General features: G+C 39.3%; 1 protein-coding gene across 9 annotated transcripts in view; it reads left to right on the top strand.

Annotated features, from left to right (window-relative positions):
* Positions 1–20,209, top strand: part of LOC139444189 (mitogen-activated protein kinase kinase kinase kinase 5-like) — a 106,408-nt gene that overhangs the window by 63,249 nt on the left and 22,950 nt on the right. For all 9 annotated transcript variants that reach the window (XM_071225098.1, XM_071225096.1, XM_071225099.1 and 6 more), the window contains 7 exons: positions 1,277–1,439; positions 2,302–2,402; positions 2,531–2,610; positions 6,101–6,166; positions 7,487–7,579; positions 18,218–18,288; positions 18,685–18,740. In XM_071225098.1, the coding sequence (XP_071081199.1) occupies positions 1,277–1,439; positions 2,302–2,402; positions 2,531–2,610; positions 6,101–6,166; positions 7,487–7,579; positions 18,218–18,288; positions 18,685–18,740 (630 nt within the window). The remainder of the gene's footprint in view (positions 1–1,276; positions 1,440–2,301; positions 2,403–2,530; positions 2,611–6,100; positions 6,167–7,486; positions 7,580–18,217; positions 18,289–18,684; positions 18,741–20,209) is intronic.

The following is a 20,209-nucleotide window of genomic DNA, read 5'->3' as shown; positions in this document are numbered from 1 at the left end:
GGGTGTTTGGTAGTGAGGCAGGGTGGTTGTTTGGTAGTGAGGCAGGATGTTTGGAAGTGAGGCAGGGTGGTTGTTTGGTAGTGGGTAGTAAGGCAGGGTGGTTGGTAGTGAGGCAGGGTGGTTGTTTGGTAGTGGGTAGTAAGGCAGGGTGTTCGGTAGTGAGGCAGTGTGGTTGTTTGGTAGTGGGTAGTAAGGCAGGGTGTTTGGTAGTGAGGCAGGGTGGTTGTTTGGTAGTGAGGCAGGATGTTTGGATGTTTGGAAGTGAGGCAGGGTGTTTGGTAGTGAGGCAGGGTGTTTGTTTGGTAGTGGGTAGTGAGGCAGGGTGTTTGGTAGTGAGGCAGGGTGGTTGTTTGGTAGTGAGGCTGGATGTTTGGAAGTGAGGCAGGGTGTTTGGTAGTGAGGCAGGGTGTTTGTTTGGTAGTGAGGCAGGGTGTTTGGTAGTGAGGCAGGGTGGTTGTTTGGTAGTGAGACGGGGTGGTTGTTTGGTAGTGAGGCAGGGTGTTTGGTAGTGAGGCAGGGTGGTTGTTTGGTAGTGAGGCAGGATGTTTGGTAGTAAGGCAGGATGTTTGGTAGTGAGGCAAGATGTTTGGTAGTGAGGCAGGGTGTTTGGTAGTGAGGCAGGATGTTTGGTAGTGAGGCAGGGTGTTTGGTAGTGAGGCAGGGTGGGTGTTTGGTAGTGAGGCAGGATGTTTGGTAGTGAGGCAGGGTGTTTGGTAGTGAGGCAGCATGTTTGGTAGTGAGGCAGGATGTTTGGTAGTGATGCAGGGTGTTTGTTTGGTAGTGAGGCAGGGTGTTTGGTAGTGAGGCAGGGTGTTTGGTAGTGAGGCAGGGTGTTTGTTTGGTAGTGAGGCAGGGTGTTTGGTAGTGAGGCAGGGTGTTTGGTAGTGAGGCAGGGTGGTTGTTTAGTAGTGAGGCAGGGTGGTTGTTTGGTAGTGAGGCAGGGTGTTTGGTAGTGAGGCAGGGTGGTTGTTTAGTAGTGAGGCAGGGTGGTTGTTTGGTAGTGAGGCAGGGTGTTTGGTAGTGAGGTAGGGAGGATGTTTGATAGTGAGGCAGGGTGTTTGGTAGTGAGGCAGGGTGTTTGGTAGTGAGACAGGGTGTTTGGTAGTGAGGTCAGGAGGTTTCGTGTTGAGGGAGGATGTTTGGTAGTGAGGTAGGGTGTTTGTTTGGTAGTGAGACAGGGTGTTTGGTAGTGAGGCAGGCAGGGATGAAAATCTGAAAACCAATTTTGTTGTGGCAAGTTCTGATTAACATTGCCATACTGTTTTCACCCTTACAGGAAGTTGCAGCCTACAGTAAAAGTGCCAGACACGCGAGGCTGTATGCGATGTTGTGTGGGACGCAACCCATACAACGGGTACCGCTACCTGTGCGGGGCCCTACCCACAGGCGTGCACCTGATGCAGTGGTATGAGCCGCTCAACAAGTTCATGTTGCTGAAGGTGAGGAGGCTGGTTCAAGGAGCCGTACTGTATGATTTATCTTGGCCTTTTTATGTACGAGTCCTGCATGGGGACTCTCTGTCTTTGGGGGACCTCAGGCATGATGCCGATGTTTGGAATTTTTATTGTATGTAACAAAATTAAGTGATTGCATGAAGACATTCTTACATGGACTGTAAAATGTTTTTTTGTTTTGATGATTCCAACAAACTTCTTTTTTACATCCCATGGGTCAGAATAGGTCTTCAGCAACCCATGCTTGCTGTAAATGGCGACTCTGCTTGTCGTTAGAGGCGACTAACGGGATCGGGTGGTCAGGCTCGCCAACTTGGTTGATGCATGTCATCGTATCCCAATTGCGTGGATTGATGGGTGGTTGATATGTGTGCCTGAGCTGATAGTATGTAATCATGCCCCAAAATTGTTATTGCAGCCAAGTATGGGGTTTGCCTGGACAAGAAGCAATTATTATCAAGCTTCCATCTCAGCAGCTCTTGCTCTGCTTCCTCTATTTCCCTTCCTCCTCCCCCAATATTCACTGTCGGTGTCATGTTCATACTTGTTGGCTTCACCAAAGTATTTCCTCCCAAAATTATCTGACATGCTGTGATATAACTAAAAAACCTGTTCAAAGAGACATTAAGCCCTAAGCCTACTAGGAATTTGGAAAATTCCGATTCTGATAGATCAGTCAGAGGGTTCAAATCTTAAAAAAACACACATCAGATTGAAACAGCTGAAAATATCATACCCAGTATTATTCTGCAGGACACTTAAGCTCTACCAGTATTGTGTCCAAACTTCATTTTCTAAGTAATATTAGTCAAAGGTTATAATGGCATAAACAATTTGACTGTTCCAGACATTTGACATAGAGCAAATGCCTCCACGGCTGGATGTATTTGAGATGTTCATCAGTCCGGAACTGGAGTACCCCATGGTCTGCTTCGGAGTCAGGAAAGGGTAAGTCGAATGTCTTGAAAGGGGATACTAGGCCACATTAAATGGGGATGTTTGGTAGTTAGGTGAAGGGACATGACAATCTGATAGTTAATTGGAAAAGACCTCACAGATTTGTTTGTGTTTTCCAGAACTGACAGGAATCATGTGAAATTTGATGTGATAAACCTCAACTCTGCATCCAGCTGGTTCACAGATCTGGATTTTACAGGTACAGTCCTTTGTCCTCTGTCCTTCTGTGAGTGTAATAGGGCTGTGTTTTCGTTAGGGGTTTAACGTCGCATTCAAGATAATTGCACTTATATAGCAACATGCATGCGTGTGTGTGTGTGGCTGCATGTACTAGTCCGAACTGATGCCGATTAATAGTGCTAACACACTGAGATACCATGCCGCAGTTTAACATGAACACCCCACTCAGACACAGTATACTGACTCCGAGCTGACCAGTCCTTGTTTTAGCCTCTTAATGCCAAGGGCCAGACAGGGTAACAACAAGTACCATCTTTTAACGTCTTCAGCAACCCATGCTTGCTGTAAAAGGTGACTGTGCCTGTCATAAGAGGCGACTAACATGATCAGTTGGTCAGACTCGCTGACTTGGTTCATGCATGTCATCGATCCCATTTGCATGGATAGATGCTCATGTTGTCAATCACTGGATTATCTGGTCCAGACTCGATTATTTACAGACTGCTGTCATACAATCAAACAAACAATATGCAAGACACAGAAAAGATATTACAATATGTATTTTTGAAAAGCATATTACAATTTGTTACATTTGACTCTGTTCCCTATTTCGTGAAACACATGTGCGCACTTGCCTACAGAGAACAGAACAGCTAAACTCTTCGAAGGATCTCTTTGTTCACGTTTCCCCATGTTTAAATAATTATACAGAATTCAAATTGTGCCTCATCAGCAGAATTGAAGTTGTCAGTAACGGGATAATGCAGGTTGTTTCAGAAACTACATTTATCTGCCCACGATGTGAATGATTACTCAGAATTTAATATTTTGCAAAGTCAGCAGAATTTAATTTGTCAGTAGTTGTAGTTTCATAGGTTGAATATGAAGTACATTTATATGCCCAAGATGTGAATGGTTATTCAGAATTTAATATTTTGCAAAGTCAGCAGAATTTACTTTGTCAGTAGTTATAGTTTCATAGGTTGAATCTGAAGTACATTTATATGCCCAAGATGTGAATGATTATTCAGAATTTAATATTTTGCAAAGTCAGCAGAATTTAATTTGTCAGTAGTTGTAGTTTAATAGGTTGTATCTGAAGTACATTTTTATGCCCAAGATGTGAATGATTATTCAGAATTTAATTTTTGCCAAATCAGCAGAATTTAATTTGTCAGTACCCGTTCTTGTAGTTTCATAGGTTAGTAGTTTTCGTGGTAGTTACGTAGGTTGTATCAGAAGCAACATTAAATATACATAATGAGCAAGTTTTGATGAACTCCCACTGTGAATTACACAAGCTATTAATATATAGTCACACATCTGTCTTACTGTATTTGTCCCATGAGTGGGCTAATACCGTTAAGTAACAATTAATATTAACTACGGGTGGTAGCAGTCCCCAGCCCTGCATGTAATCCTCCGAGGCTTACGAAACCATGATCACAGTCATAAAAGTAAGACTGTAGGTAGTTGCATTAAATATTGACGATCTTTGTTTTGGCGAGTTATAAGCTATTCATGAAGCAGAGTGCAGTTGATTGTTTAAGACAGCTGGCAATCAATACAAGCTGGGACTGTAATTTCCTGTGGGGAACAAAACCTGTTTGGGTTATTAACTTAGTAGAGGACGGTAGTTTTATTTTCACTCATCCCGGGGGTGAAAGAGAGTTGTAGTAAGAATTTGTGTGCCCTAGTTGCTCTCAAGTCCTTTTGGAATTGTATAAATAAGTTTTGAATTTATGGTATTTTTTAACTGCCTCAGAGTTCAAGGGAGTATTTGTTCAGGCAGTGTATGCACATTGTAAGTTGACATTGTTGTCAAAGTTAAGCAACCCGTGAAGATCCGGGATAGAATAGGTCTTCAGCAACCCATGCTTGCCGAAAAAGGTGACTATGCTTGCCGTAAAAGGTGACTATGCTTGGCGTAAAAGGCGACTATGCTTGCCGTAAAAGGCGACTATGCTTGCCGTAAAAGGTGACTATGCTTGTCAATTAAGGTGACTAACGGGATCGGGTGGTCAGGCTCGCTGACTTGGTTGATGCATGTCATCGGTCCCAATTGCGTGGATCAATGCTCATGATGTCAATCACTGGATTGTCTGGTCTCGACTCGATTATTTTTCAGACTGCCGTCATATACCTGGAATATTGTTGAGTGCGGCGTTAAACAACAAACAAACAAACAAACAAACAAAGTTAAGCGTTAGGTCCGGGGCCTTTGTAATAAAGATTTAGGAACCCTAGATTTAAATATGTACATGCAGACCTACAGGAACCCAGGGCCCCCCTTACGTTTGGTGTAGGATTGAACTAGGGCTGGGACAGGCAGCTCGGGTACTTGGTTCGGGTGGGTCGTGAGTAGGACCCGGGTACCCACAATGCTACTCGGATCCGTTGTTGGTCATGTGATATATATTGTTTCAACGACAATAGGAGTAGGCCTAAAAACTCCATGGTTTAACTAAAAGCTGCTAATGTCTGTATTTCATTCTGCGCGTATTCCTTCTGACTTTTAAATGTTTTCAGTGCATGTATGATCAGATATTTTTTTACACGTTTATCAAAATAGTTTTGGACAGGGCTCCGGTAGAACAATTCCCAATAGGACATTTTGCCCCAAACTCTTGAGACCCTCAGCGGATACCCTGGTAGGGCTCAAGAAATGGATGATCGTAACCTGGGTAGTAAATTTACTCATCCCAGCCCTAGATTGTACCTTTTTTTTAATTGATTGAAATCTAAAGATTTTTTAGTTTTAAGCAATATCTCTCTGATGCTAGATTTGTAATCAGTGACAGGGGTAGAAACTAGCATTTTTAGTCCACAAGTCCTTCTAATGATAACATATAGCTAAACCCTTATAAATGGCAAATTTGTACTAGTCCTTAGGATAACTTAACTATTGCTGTTTGGCAAGCACTACAGGACTAGTGACAATTTCTAACGATGAGTGAGGATAATGAATTCAGAAGTCAGCCAATCTCTTTTGATTACTATCACTGATCCACCTGCTCCAAAATGTTTACAATTGAGACGACAAAATGTAAAATAAACATCGACACTGCTTAAAAATCATCCATTGTCTGTCATCTGTAAACTTTGGTGATAGGGTGAAGTGCTGACTCGTGACCTTGACCCAGGTTGGATTACTCACGTGGGTGGGTGTGTAGCATATTCTTTGTGTCTGCAATATTGCGAAAAATGCATACAACCCAACGCTGTCAGTACTCATCTGAAATGTTGTGTTTTTTCGCAAAATTTCAAAACGAAAGGAGCAATGAAGCTAAAACTTCTCATAGTTTCCCAAAATTTCGCAAAATTCATCAAATTGTTTTTGGCAAAGCTAAGTTCTGCTGTTGTCCTGTATGTTAAGTTTGAGCTGCAGAGCCTACAGCACTAGTTCTGGTGAAGTGTATATGCAGTTCTCGGGAAGTAATGTCATCAATATATATTTGTTAATTGTTATCTAGATGATGTGTGCTTTCATTAAGTTGTCTTTGTTTCAGGAGAGGTGTTACCAGTTGTAAATGTGACACAAATGGAGAAAGACACGGTGTTGGTTTGTTATGACAGTAAGTACACTATTCAAATTTTACAATAAAAAGCTGCTCAATTGTTAAGGCTTGGTTTCTGGAAAACATACGAATTGGTGGTTAGTCTTGCTTGACAACAGTATAAGAATCTATACTAAAACAAGGGGCACGGGTGGCCCAGTCGTCAAAGGCACCGCAATTTGCTCTGCAGAGTTGCGTCCCTTAGGCATGCCAGAAACCTATGATTGTGGGTTCGAATCCCGGTTTATATGTTTCTAGGTTTGTCAGCACCAGACCCATACTCGTGGGTTTCACCGAAGTGGTGAATGTTTAAAACCTGTATCACTTCGGGCTTTCCTCCCACATTAAGCTGACACGCCGTGATATAACTAGAATACTGTTAAAAGCGACGTTAAACACACCTCAATCACTCCACTAAACGTTGCTATAACAGTATATTAAAAAAGTTCTTCTCCATAAATTGTGTCTACTTTTGTTCTCCATCAACTTCTAAGAAATGTGTATCAAACAATAATGTCCCCTTAGAGTTTAGTGTCATGATAATAAGTTATTATGAACATTGGGCGGTGGGGTAGTCTGGTGGTTAAAGCGTTCAATCGTGACGCAGTAGGCTCGGTTCCGATTCCCCACAAGGGTACAATGTGTGAAGCCCATTTCTGTTGTCCCCTGCTGTGATATTGCTGGAATATTGCTAAAAGCGGCCTAAAACCATACTCACTCACTCACTGTTATGAACAAAGTGAAAGATCAATAAAGAAACATATATCTCATGTTACTTTTTGTTTCATGAGATAACATCCATTTATTATACATTCAGTAGATCTAACCTGTGACCAACCTGTGTTTTTCCGGGACAAGCCGAATAGCGACTCGTGCCCCTCTCATGGGGATTTTAGTGACTGGGTTCCGTCTTAGCGCAAACGGGCATACCTAAAACAATTGTCAACTCGTTGCGTAATTGTTCACATATATATTCCCATATATTATATATATCTCAGATGCAATTTAAAGCACATCGGGCCATGCAGAATTATTCAGTATCATTGAACACATTTAACTGTGTCTTGGGTATATTGTTAGATGCAAGACATGTAAAATCAAAAATTATTTCTGAGGGATTCTTTGACGAAGAACTTGAAATCAGATGCGCATTCTGATTGGTTTGTCGTATTTTCGAACGTAACATTCATCGATAATGGGACGAGTCTTCTTGCAGGTTAGGAGGGGCGAGTGTCGACGAATGTAGGTCTAAGCATGGTATTAAATTTCTAGTGGCCATTACCCGTAGGACCAGCAGTTTGTGTCCACCCTGTTGACATTCTGGTTTTGTTGTGGCAGAGTATGTGAGAGCTGTCAACATGGTGGGGAAGCTGAGATCCAGTAAACGCCAGCAGTCCGAGCTCCACTTCGACTTCCCAGTAGAATCTGTGGGTGAGTAGTCCCCCATTTGGCTTGCCCAGTAGACTTTGTCAGAGATGCACAACAATTTCGTGTGACAAAAATGACCAAGCAGTTCTTTCAAAAATAAAGAAGGCTAGCAGTAAAATATGAAATCATTCAGTTGCACGTTTCTGTTTATATAGAAATGTGCAAAGAACAAACATATATACACCAAACATTATTCCATAGCATGATGTGAGATGTGTGAGATCTCAGTGGCGGAACTGGTAGCGAACTCTGAATCAGTAATGAAATGTACATTAGTTTCAAGTCTCAGGATCAACAACTATTTTAAGAAGTGTTGATTCAAGACAGGTTCAGATGTCATTCTCGGCTGTGCCAATGGTGCATTCATTTTCAAATTGCGCACATTGGAATTATGGTGAATCATGATGGTGCACTGTTTGAATTAATTCCAATCTAATAATGCAATGACAGATAAACTAAAGTAATGTGAAAGGTGAGGTGAGGTGAAATGGGGCTCTCTGGGTGGAGGTTCTACCTCTAGACCATGGTGGCAGTCTAGTATGAAAGAAATGGAGTGTCCTTAGCTTTTAAGTATTATGTATAATAACTTAACCATTGCTAAAAACATCATATGAACATATGAAAGAAATGGATTGTCCTTAGCTTTTAAGTATTATGTATAATAACTTAACCATTTCTAAAAACATCATCGTGTGTCAGGTTTCGATGATTGGTCTTTACCTTCTGAAACTTTTGACTACATTTAAGGATTGGGCGTTATCATTTTTCAGTTCATACAATATGATTGATATTTTTTTAGAAACTATTAAGTTAAGAAAGCTGAAAATCCCAGTTGGCAGATGATAACATGGGAGGATTTACTCAGGGAACATTTTCCAACACTGTCAGTATCTGTCAGTCATACCTATTGAAGACTGTATTCTGTAGATGTACTGAGACATGACCTGTATTCTGTAGATGTACTGCGACATGATGACCTGTTTTCTGTAGATGCACTGAGACATGACCTGTATTCTGTAGATGTACTGAAACATGACCTGTATTCTGTAGATGTATTGAGACATGACCTGTATTCTGTAGATGTATTGACACATGACCTGTATTCTGTAGATGTACTGAAACATGACCTGTATACTATAGATGTATTGAGACACGGTGACCTGTATTCTGTAGATGCACTGAGATAGACCTGTATTCTGTAGATGTACTAAGACATGACCTGTATTCTATAGATGTATTGAGACATGACCTGTATTCTGTAGATGTACTGAGACTTGACCCGTATTCTGTAGATGTACTGAGACATGACCTGTATTCTGTAGATGTACTGCGACATGATGACCTGTTTTCTGTAGATGCACTGAGACATAACCTGTATTCTGTAGATGTATTGAGACATGACCTGTATTCTGTAGATGTATTGACACATGACCTGTATTCTGTAGATGTACTGAAACATGACCTGTATACTATAGATGTATTGAGACACGGTGACCTGTATTCTGTAGATGCACTGAGATAGACCTGTATTCTGTAGATGTACTAAGACATGACCTGTATTCTATAGATGTATTGAGACATGACCTGTATTCTGTAGATGTACTGAGACTTGACCCGTATTCTGTAGATGTACTGAGACATGACCTGTATTTTGTAGATGTACTAAGACATGACCTGTATTCTGTAGATGTATTGAAATAGGGTGACCTGTATTCTGTAGATGTATTGAGACGGTGACCTGTATTCTGTAAATGTACTGAGACATCTGTATTGTGTAGATGTATTGAGACAGGACGACCTGTATTCTGTTGATGTATTGAGACAGGGCGACCTGTATTCTGTAGATGTACTGAGACAAAATCTGTGTTCTGTAGATGTATTGAGACAGGGCGAACTGTATTCTGTAGATGTATTGAGACAGGGCGACCTGTATTCTATAGATGTATTGAGACATGGTGACCTGTATTCTGTAGATGTACAGAGACATGACCTGTATTCTGTAGTGGTATTGAGACATGATCTGTATTCTGTAGAAGTATTGGGACAGGGCGACCCGTATTCTGTCGATGTATTGAGACAGGGCGACCCATATTCTGTAGATGTATTGAGACACGGTGACCTGTACTCAGTAGATGCACTGACCTGTATTCTATAGATGTATTGAGACATCATGACCTGTATTCTGTAGATGTACTGCGACATGACCTGTATTCTGTAGATATACTCAGACATGACCTGTTTTCTGTAGATGTACTGAGACATGACCTGTATTCTGTGGATGTACTGAGACATGGACTGTATTCTGTGGATGTACTGAGACATGAAGACTTATATTTCTGTTGATGCATCACAACCAATATTAATGCTCTGTTAATTCCTTTACTTGACGTAAGGGTATCGACTGATTTATTGCAAGGATTTACAATGTAAATTTATGTATAATGGCAACTTGTTTGTACAAGTTTCAAGAGGGTAAGACGTTTTCTTTTACTTTGCTTGTCAGCCTGTGATTTACATGTATACTGACAACAATTGATACTTAAAGGAAATTATCTTCAGATTTATTGCCAGTGACATGATCAAATATGACGAAATCAAATTAAGAGGCCCCTCTTTTGTGAGCAAACAAACTGCTTAAGGATTAAAGTTTTTGCTCCTGTGTTCTGTGTCATATGTTATACACGCCACTTTGAAAGGAAAGTAGTACTTTTATGAGAAGCTAATTATGCTTGAATATAAGATAGCGACATGATAAATCGCCAAAAACAAAGAAGAACTAAACGTGGTTTATTTAAAGAAAAACATTGTTCTATCTTGACAACATTTCTGGAGATTCGAACCTGCGCTCGCAATTTAATGATGTGAATAGGAAGTGTCTAGTGAGTTGTTTGCCGTAGATGTAGCCGGGCAACGTAAGTAAACGCTATTACCGACCCATTGCACCCAAATGTGGGAGAGATACGACAATCGGAATGGGAGAAAAGGTATAGATAATTGACATGAAATTTGTGAGAATATTCGGGAAATACCAATCTTAGCCCACTGTCATAAAATGTACATTGCCAAGTCGGAATGTGTTAAGGCAGTCATCATTATTTAAATGTGGGTAAACATTTTTAAGCTTGTACATTATATAAACATCCTTAAAGAGTGAGTGAGTTAGGTTTAACGCCGCTTTCAACAGTATTCCAGTTATATCGCGGCGTGTCAGCTTAATGTGGGAGGAAAGCCTGAAGTTATGCAGGCACGGGTGGCCCAGTCGTCTAAGGTGCTGCAATTCACTGTGCAGAGTTGCGTCCCTTGGGCACGCCAGAAACCTATGATTGTGGGTTCGAATTCCGGTTCGCCCCTATTATGTTTCTAGGTTTGTCAGCACCATACCAATGCTCGTGGGTTTCACCAAAGTGGTAAACGTCTAAAACCTGTATCACTTGGGGCTTTCCTCCCACATTAAGCTGATATTCCTTGATATAACTCGAATACTGTTAAAAGTGGCGTTAAACCCAACTCACTCACGTACTTAAACCTTTATTTGCATATTGTAATAGTATATTCATTCAATGTGAAATTTTATCTTACTTTGGCTGTGGCTGTGGCTTTGTTTTGGATTGGGCAGTACCTATTGTTTCCTGCCTCATTGTGTCTGAATAATTACCATATTCGCTCACTTACTAATATTCAAAAATAAGCAGTGTCACTCAACCAGCAATTTATTTCAGAACTTTTGCACTTCTGTAGTCATGGCTTGTAAAGTAAGGTGAAGTTAGTAGTCAATCAAGTTCTGTCATATTAAGAAGAATCACCTTAACAGGATCTAAAAATACACAGGGAGCCTTGTTGAAAGAACAGACAAACGCTGATTAATTTAAGCTAATCTGTTGATGTAAGGGGATACAAGCCAGCAATAATGTGAAAAAATCTACATAACCATATTCGCTGTATTATGCGCTCTGCTCAAATAATCTTTGTAAGCGCCCCCGATTGGATCAAAAATTTACTTGACAATCTAAGCATTGATGAGATGCTGGTTGTGTGTACATTATAAGTCTTCTGTCACAATTTTATTATCCCCCACCCAACAAAGTTGGCGGGGGATATAGAAACGGACTCCGTCTGTCCGTCCGTCCGTCACGTTTCGTTTCCGGAGCATAACTCATAAACCGTCCAATATTTTTTCATCAAACTTTGCAGGCCTGTCAAGTACATGCTGAACTGGTGCCTTTTGCTAATTAGACATTTTTGAAATTTTCATTTTTTACGTTTCCATGGCAACAAGATGGACTTAGGTTCTGTGAGGGTAGGGTTCGTTTCCGGAGCATAACTCATAAACCGTTCAATATTTTTTCATCAAACTTTGCAGGTTTGTCAGGTACATGTTGAACTGGTGCCCTTTGCTATTTAGAAATTTTAGAAATTTTTATTTTTTACGTTTCCATGGCAACAAGATGGACTTAGGTTCCAAACTCACTTTTTTTTACAATTTCCGTGACAAGTTCCACCTCGGTTAAAAAGGGTTAGGGTTTATTTAGATTTAATTATGTCATAAATTCTGCAACAGGGGCGGGGGATAGAGCCACCTTAGTGGCAAACTCTTGTCTTGATTGGCTAAGTCTTGAGAACTTGATTATTGATGTCATTTTGCAAGATACTGTAAGACTGATGTGGATAAGCAGACAGACAGTAACTGATATATCTAGTATGTACATGTGCTACTCTCTGAATGTTGAAAAAGACTTGAACATTTGTAGTCTGGCTTTGTGTTCAGTAAGTTCTAACTGATCTGACATCTATAGACTGAATAACTCAAAATGTATTTATATTCTCCTGATGTCATTGGGCAGATCGTGTTTGATATTGAAAAAAGCATGCAGCATTCCCAGTGAGATATACAAGTCGTTTATACAAAGATAAAACTGACCCTAGGTCACTGTGTTTCAAGGAGTGAACATGATTACATGTTTGACTTACAATGAGCGTCAAATCTCGGACAGCATGAACTTGCAACTTCCTGGTTCAAGAACTCTCTTATAACTCAAAGTGTTGACGTTTTGGTACATACAGTCAACACATCCTAGTGCCTTTGTTGTGATATATGGTGGTGTTGCTTTACAGAACTAGGATATATTGGTATTGTTGCTTTACAGAACTAATTGGTATTGTTGCTTTACAGAACTAGGATATGTTGGTGGTGTTGCTTTACAGAACTAGGATATGTTGGTGGTGTTGCTTTACAGAACTAGGATATGTTGGTGGTGTTGCTTTACAGAACTAGGATATATTGGTATTGTTGCTTTACAGAACTAATTGGTATTGTTGCTTTACAGAACTAGGATATGTTGGTATTGTTGCTTTACAGAACTAGGATATATTGGTAGTGTTGCTTGCACAGAACTAGGATATATTGGTATTGTTGCTTGCACAGAACTAGGATATATTGGTATTGTTGCTTGCACAGAACTAGGATATGTTGGTGGTGTTGCTTTACAGAACTAGGATATGTTGGTGGTGTTGCTTTACAGAACTAGGATATATTGGTGGTGTTGCTTTACAGAACTAGGATATATTGGTGGTGTTGCTTTACAGAACTAGAATATATTGGTGGTGTTGCTTTACAGAACTAGGATATGTTGGTATTGTTGCTTTACAGAACTAGGATATATTGGTATTGTTGCTTTACAGAACTAGGATATATTGGTATTGTTGCTTTACAGAACTAGGATATATTAGTATTGTTGCTTTACAGAACTAGGATATATTAGTATTGTTGCTTTACAGAACTAGGATATGTTGGTATTGTTGCTTTATAGAACTAGGATATATTGGTGGTGTTGCTTTACAGAACTAGGATATATTGGTGGTGTTGCTTTACAGAACGAGGATATATTGGTAGTGTTGCTTTACAGAACGAGGATATATTGGTAGTGTTGCTTTACAGAACGAGGATATATTGGTATTGTTGCTTTACAGAACTAGGATATATTGGTTGTGTTGCTTTACAGAACTAGGATATATTGGTGGTGTTGCTTTACAGAACTAGGATATATTGGTGGTGTTGCTTGTCAGAACTAGGATATATTGGTTGTGTTGCTTTACAGAACTAGGATATATTGGTTTTGTTGCTTTACAGAACTAGGATATATTGGTTTTGTTGCTTGTACAGATTTAGAATATATTGGTTTTGTTGCTTGTACCGATTTAGAATATATTGGTTGTGTTGCTATACAGTACTAGGACTTATTGGCTGTGTTGCTTGTACAGATTTAGAATATATTAGTTGTGTTTCTTGCGTAGATTTAGGATATATATTGGTTGTGTTGCTTGAACAAAACTATTCTTATAGAATTACTCACAAAAGTCTCAGGACCCTTAACCTATCCCTAATAGTAAGACTTCTCTATTTAAAGGGTGCCTGGATTAGAGTACTATAGAAGTGAACTGTAGGGTTTCCATGAATTACCAAGTTCAATCTCTGTGAATATATTTTCTTTTAAGCTATTTATGTGCATTGAACAATTAATCTTTTGGTATTATGAGATAAATGTTTCCAGCCCATTTCACTTTTTATCAGAAATTACAGATTTGTACAAGAAATAATTTAAAAAATTGATAAATCAAAAAGTATTTTCAAGGATCTTTGAAATTCTGTTTACCGGGGGTAATTGGGATTCATCAGCACAATCACAACACTAAAAATCTGAAATCATCTTTAAAATATCAGGTGATGGGTAAGTACTGCTGTTTCGTGACTGGATAAATCTGTGTGTTCTCGTTGACTAAATGGTCTGTCCAGAGTTGCCAAACCCAACAGATCACGGTGATAATTGGCCATCCCTTTCCATTGTGAGTATCATGTCCTCCCAGGTTACCTTTGTTGCCATCGATCAGTGTTTCCATATTTAGCCCGGCCTCCTGTTATTACTATGTACAGTAGTAACACTTCAGTGCTGTATTTCCCTTGTTGCTACCAACACTTGATTGGCTAAACATGGAGCTGGGTATTTTGTCACTGAAGTGCTAGGGTGTTGTGCATACTGTGTAGCACAGTGTTTAAACAGATGTTTGCAGTTGGACCAGGGTCGGTGCTTAAGACGTGGGATGGTTTATTGTAGCATTAACGTAAATGTGGTTTGGGATTAGCATCCGAATTTAGTCAGGTTACCGGTGGGTGATGACTTTTACATATGATATTCGACAAGGTGATGAAAATTTAATTTGTAAATTTTTATGAGAATGAAAACAAGTAATAAAGTGGCATTCTTAGAATTTTTCCCATATTGGGCATCGAACCATTTTAATGAAGCGGACAATTTTTACCAAAAAGTTTCCTCAATGACAGATTAATTTAGAAAAACTTTTCACATCACTTAATGGCAAAATCATGTAACAAAATATTGCTGGTATATTGCTGAAAGAGGTTTTAAGACCATACTATCTTGCTTTGGAGTATTTTGAAGGGCAAGTTCTTGTTGGATGCCACAATATCAAACAACCAGAGTTGTTCTTTTTTATCACTTGTCATTAGATTATAACATTCAGCGTTAGAAATTGGCACTAGTCCTATAGTCCTTGCCAAACTGCCCAATAGTTTAGGTATCCCAAGGACTACTAGAAATTTGCCATTTTTAAGGGTTTTGCTATATGTTATTATAAGTTCTAGTGGACTAAAACAGTTAGTTTCTATCCCTGACATTGTATCAGTGATGCCACCCCTACAGGTTCAATCTGATGATATTTAAAGAAGGGTGGAAGTTGGACCAATTGGTTGGGCCTAGCAAGATTGAGTCTAATCATTCAAGAGACCTGCAAGTATTCCATCCAACAACAAAAATTAATTTTCAGGATTTTTGCACTTCCAAGCTCATTGATAACACCTTTCACTGTCATTACTGTAACATGAAAATGAATGACATGACTGTGTTAATGATCATGGGTTAAGCGAGATGAATTCAAAAGACGAAAGGTCATGACAATTCAAATCCCTTCCTTGCTGTGTTGGTTTTGTTATTGTACCACAACTGAATGGAATTACCGAATTCGACGTGATAAGCGCCCAGGGCACTCTTAAAATTAGAAATATTATAAAGTTTATAAATTAGAATATAATTTTATCGGAAGAAAACAGAGTTGAAAGATCGTAAAATATTTTACACGTCTAACATATTTTTGCAGAATTTAATTGCCCGTAATTAAGGGTGCATATAACACACGAGTGTGTATTATACACGAATAAATAAGTCTTGTGTACATTGATCAATCGGAAGGGGTGCTAATTGGGATTGTTCACCAGCCAATATATTAGCAAATATCGCTGTGGGCGCTTATTAGAGCAGGGCGCTTATTACGTCAAATACGGTAGATGTTTTACCCAATATAGAACTTCAGAACTGCTACCTACCTCAAGGTTTTATTTACAGTTTGCTGCTATATTATTTGAATGTAGGACCCACTGTATCTTCTACCTATGGCAATGGGGCCATGACAAGAACCCTTTGACTTTCATGCTTAATTTGGAAGGAAATATCAATATAGCTTCCCACAGGCTGCTGATTGCAGTCTTAGTGCTCAGGCTATTGTAGCTCCCATACTTTAACAAAGACCTATGACAGTCATAGTGCTAAGATCATAGTAAGATCACTTTGTGGAACGGACCCTGGACTAGAACCCATCAAGCATGGGCACTCTTTACTGTACATATTTACTATAGATAGTCTAGTCCCTGGACTCAAACAGTGTCTATTTTTCTGATCAATCTACAGTCATCTATTCATTCTTCTTTTGTATGTAACTTTCCTAATTTGTACTTCGTAGTGCTTTGAGCATGCTTCAGCAGATGGACTACAGTGCTTTACAAATAGCCAAAAATTATTATTATCATTATTATTATTATCATAAACTAGAAATTGGTCCTTGCTTACAATATCTACCTATCATGAGCATGCTTCAACAGATGGACTACAGTGCTTTACAAATAGCAAAAAAAAAATATTGTTGTTGTTATCATCATCATCATAAACTAGAAATTGGCCCTGGCTTACAATATCTACCTATCACAACTACTTTTCATCATTAATAATGTGAATGGGGTTGTAAATAAGAATTGTGATACAAGCCAATTTGAGACAGGCTTGTATAGACCGCTGCTAGTTATGATAATATTTTAAGTTCCTCAGGCCATTGTATGTGTTCAACATCAACAGTACCACAATTTATATAACAAGATACTTCTTTCAACAAATATCTGCTCATAACAATTTTATTGCTGGCTTTGGAACAGACAACAAAGCAGACAATGATTTAGGGCTTCAATTACTGTCCCTATCAACATCGTTAAACCCCTACTCTTTGTCCAGCAGAATAGACAGACGAAGAGGACAGTAGACAAACAAACCTGTCTCTTGTTTAGAGGTATTGTGTGGATATTATAAACATGGCATTGTCTCTAACTTTGACTGTGTTTATGACAAGGGTTATGAGGGTTATAAAGATAACACTTTACATTTCACATCTACATGAGTATTGGACACTCAATGTCACGGTCTCTTGGATCAGAAAACTGCTTGCATCAGCTAATCCTCAGCCATTGTTTAAGACTGTATGGATTTGTTAAGTTCTTGAACCTGTTTCAGAGATCAATACGGGACATGTATATTCATGAATCTAAACTGTTTGCATATTTTCATGTTGTAATGCCAGGCTGAAGCAGTGTGTCTTTTTGAAAAATGGTTGGAAATTGTTTTGAAGCAATGTGTCAAGTTGGACACACAGGTGGTCATCTATGGCATCACAATTCCACTGTGCAACTTGGGGAACAGGGACCCAGTTGTCTAAGGAGACACACATGTAGATACAACACCCTACTAAGATGTAGATATGATACCCTACTAAGATGAAGCTATAGCACCCTAAGATGTAGCTATAGCACCCTAAGATGTAGATATAACGCCCTACTAAGATGTAGATATGATACCCTACTGAGATGAAGCTATAGCACCCTAAGATGTAGATATAACACCCTACTAAGATGTAGATATGATACCATACTAAGATGTAGATATACCCTACTAAGATGTAGATATGATACCCTACTAAGATGTAGCTATAGCACCCTAAGATGTAGATATAACACCCTACTAAGATGTAGATATAATGCCCTACTAAGATGTAGATATAGCACCCTAAGATGTAGATATAACGTCCAAAGATATAGATTTAACGTTTTACTAAGATCTAGAACACTGCTGGTCATATTAAAGCCGTGCATATGCTTAACATATTTAGCTGAAGATCTGGGATCAGGCACCATGTTGGGATTACAGATCAGAGTAGCCCCAAGCAACACTTGTTTGTCATAATGCTGACAGAAATGAGGATTTGGTGCTCACTGCATTTGTATCCTGAGTGTGCACACATTGTCTTGAAGAAAAATGTGTGGTCATAAAAGTGTTGTGTTCTTCCTTTCATAGACCTCTTTGTCCGATATGTTTCCGTATTTGTCAGCACCTTTCATAGAAAACGATTGTCTTGAAATAGTGACCCAAAACAATTTTGTCTCTGTCAAACATTCCGGACACCCACTGGAATAGTATATGTTCCCTTCTGTAAACTTACACATGTATGATATATTGATTCTGTTTGTTTCAGTGTGTCTACAAGACAGTGTATTGGCCTTCCACAAGCATGGCATGCAAGGACGCAGCTTCAAAGCCAATGAGGTAATATACCAGCATATCTTGTACTTCTTTAGCTTCCTAAGTACTCTGGACCCGAGAAGATTCGGGGTAGAATAGGTCTTCAGCAAACCATGCTTGCTGTAAAAGGCGACTTTGCTTGTCGTTAAAGGCGATTAACGGGATCAGGTGGTCAGGCTCGCTGACTTGGTTGATGCATGTCATCGATCCCAATTGCGTGGATCGATGCTCATGATATTAATCACTGGATTGTCTGGTCCAGACTCGATTATTTACAGACCGCCGTCATATAGCTGGAATATTGCTGAGTGCGGCATTAAACAACAAACCAACCTAAGTACTCTGTGTCACCAGCATTTTGTTTCTTGGTGCATTATGTCACCTTTCCCCGAGGACTCACTGGGTTTATTATATGTTTAGGTAACACAGGAGATCTGTGATCGATCAAGGACGTTTAGGCTGCTGGGATCTGACAGGTAAGTGCAAACATATCACTCCCTCAAATAGTCTCAAACAACCTTTCAGTAATTCACAATTGGATATCAGGATTTGAGTACATTTTGTTTCTGTTGGAATAATTTTAATAGTTATCTCCCCTCCTTGACATAGCAGGATTCCATGGAAACAATTGTAATACTGCTGATACTGCAGGATTCCATGGAAACAATTGTAATACTGCTGATACTGCAGGATTCTGTGGAAACAATTGTAATACTGATGATATTGCTGGATTCTGTGGAAACAATTGTAATACTGATGATATTGCAGGATTCCATGGAAACAATTGTAATACTGCTGATACTGCAGGATTCTGTGGAAACAATTGTAATACTGCTGATATTGCAGGATTCTGTGGAAACAATTGTAATACTGATGATATTGCAGGATTCCATGGAAACAATTGTAATACTGCTGATACTGCAGGATTCTGTGGAAACAATTGTAATACTGCTGATATTGCAGGATTCCATGGAAACAATTGTAATACTGATGATATTGCAGGATTCCATGGAAACAATTGTAATACTGCTGATACTGCAGGATTCTGTGGAAACAATTGTAATACTGCTGATACTGCAGGATTCTGTGGAAACAATTGTAATACTGCTAATGTAGCAGGATTCCGTGGATCCGTCTCTCATCCTTCTGGTTAATGCACCTAGGCCTACCATTTAATACAATGTAGACTTGTGTGACGTCTCCCATCAATGCCTGCAGTGACATGATCAATTTATTATGCAAGAGTGTTACTACAAGACACCTTGGTTTCTCTGGGCCGTTTTATGTTTAGATTGAATCAATAAACTGAACATTGCTGTGTTTAAGTATTCTGATTGAAGTGAGTGTTGGAGGTATCAGTGTCAGTGGCTGTGTCACTTAAGATCTATTTTCTTGAATGACTAGTTAATTTTAGAATATGGACATACACATTTTCTTTGTAAAATTTGACGTTTCTGAAAAAATCAATTACTTGCATTATGTGGAGATTTTACACACTCATTAAAAGCTTCATGTGTCCATACCCCATAGTGGACTTGACATGAACGTGGAGCGAGAAGGATTAAGTGTTATTGACCAGTCAACTTTGAGCCCAATATTTTGTACACCAATTTTTCAATCTTTAGTTCAGAGATAAACATGCTGTGTTGTCAGTGTGGAGCCATGTGAGGTGTTGATTGAAGTTGAAACTTAATGTGAAGCATGATATTATCAAATGTAATCAAATCTACAGCGCTAGCAGGACTTTTATATTCCCTCTGCTGCTGAGGAGTTCAGCACATGTAGCAGAGGTAGCATAAGTCCCCAATACTCTCTATTGTTCCTGCTATGGTGGTTGGGTGTTATAGTGTACTGTCAAGTAACAATCATAATTGTTAAAGGGGGCAGTCGGGTAGCCTAGTGGTTAAAGCGTTCGCTCGTCACACCGAAGACCCGGGTTCGATTC

This window comes from Haliotis cracherodii, unplaced genomic scaffold, assembly GCF_022045235.1.
Source record: "Haliotis cracherodii isolate W230 unplaced genomic scaffold, xgHalCrac1.p SCAF_5, whole genome shotgun sequence".
Taxonomy (NCBI): Eukaryota; Metazoa; Mollusca; class Gastropoda; order Lepetellida; family Haliotidae; genus Haliotis; species Haliotis cracherodii.
Note: the sequence above shows the minus strand (reverse complement) of the source record. Positions and strands in the feature narration are given on the sequence as shown.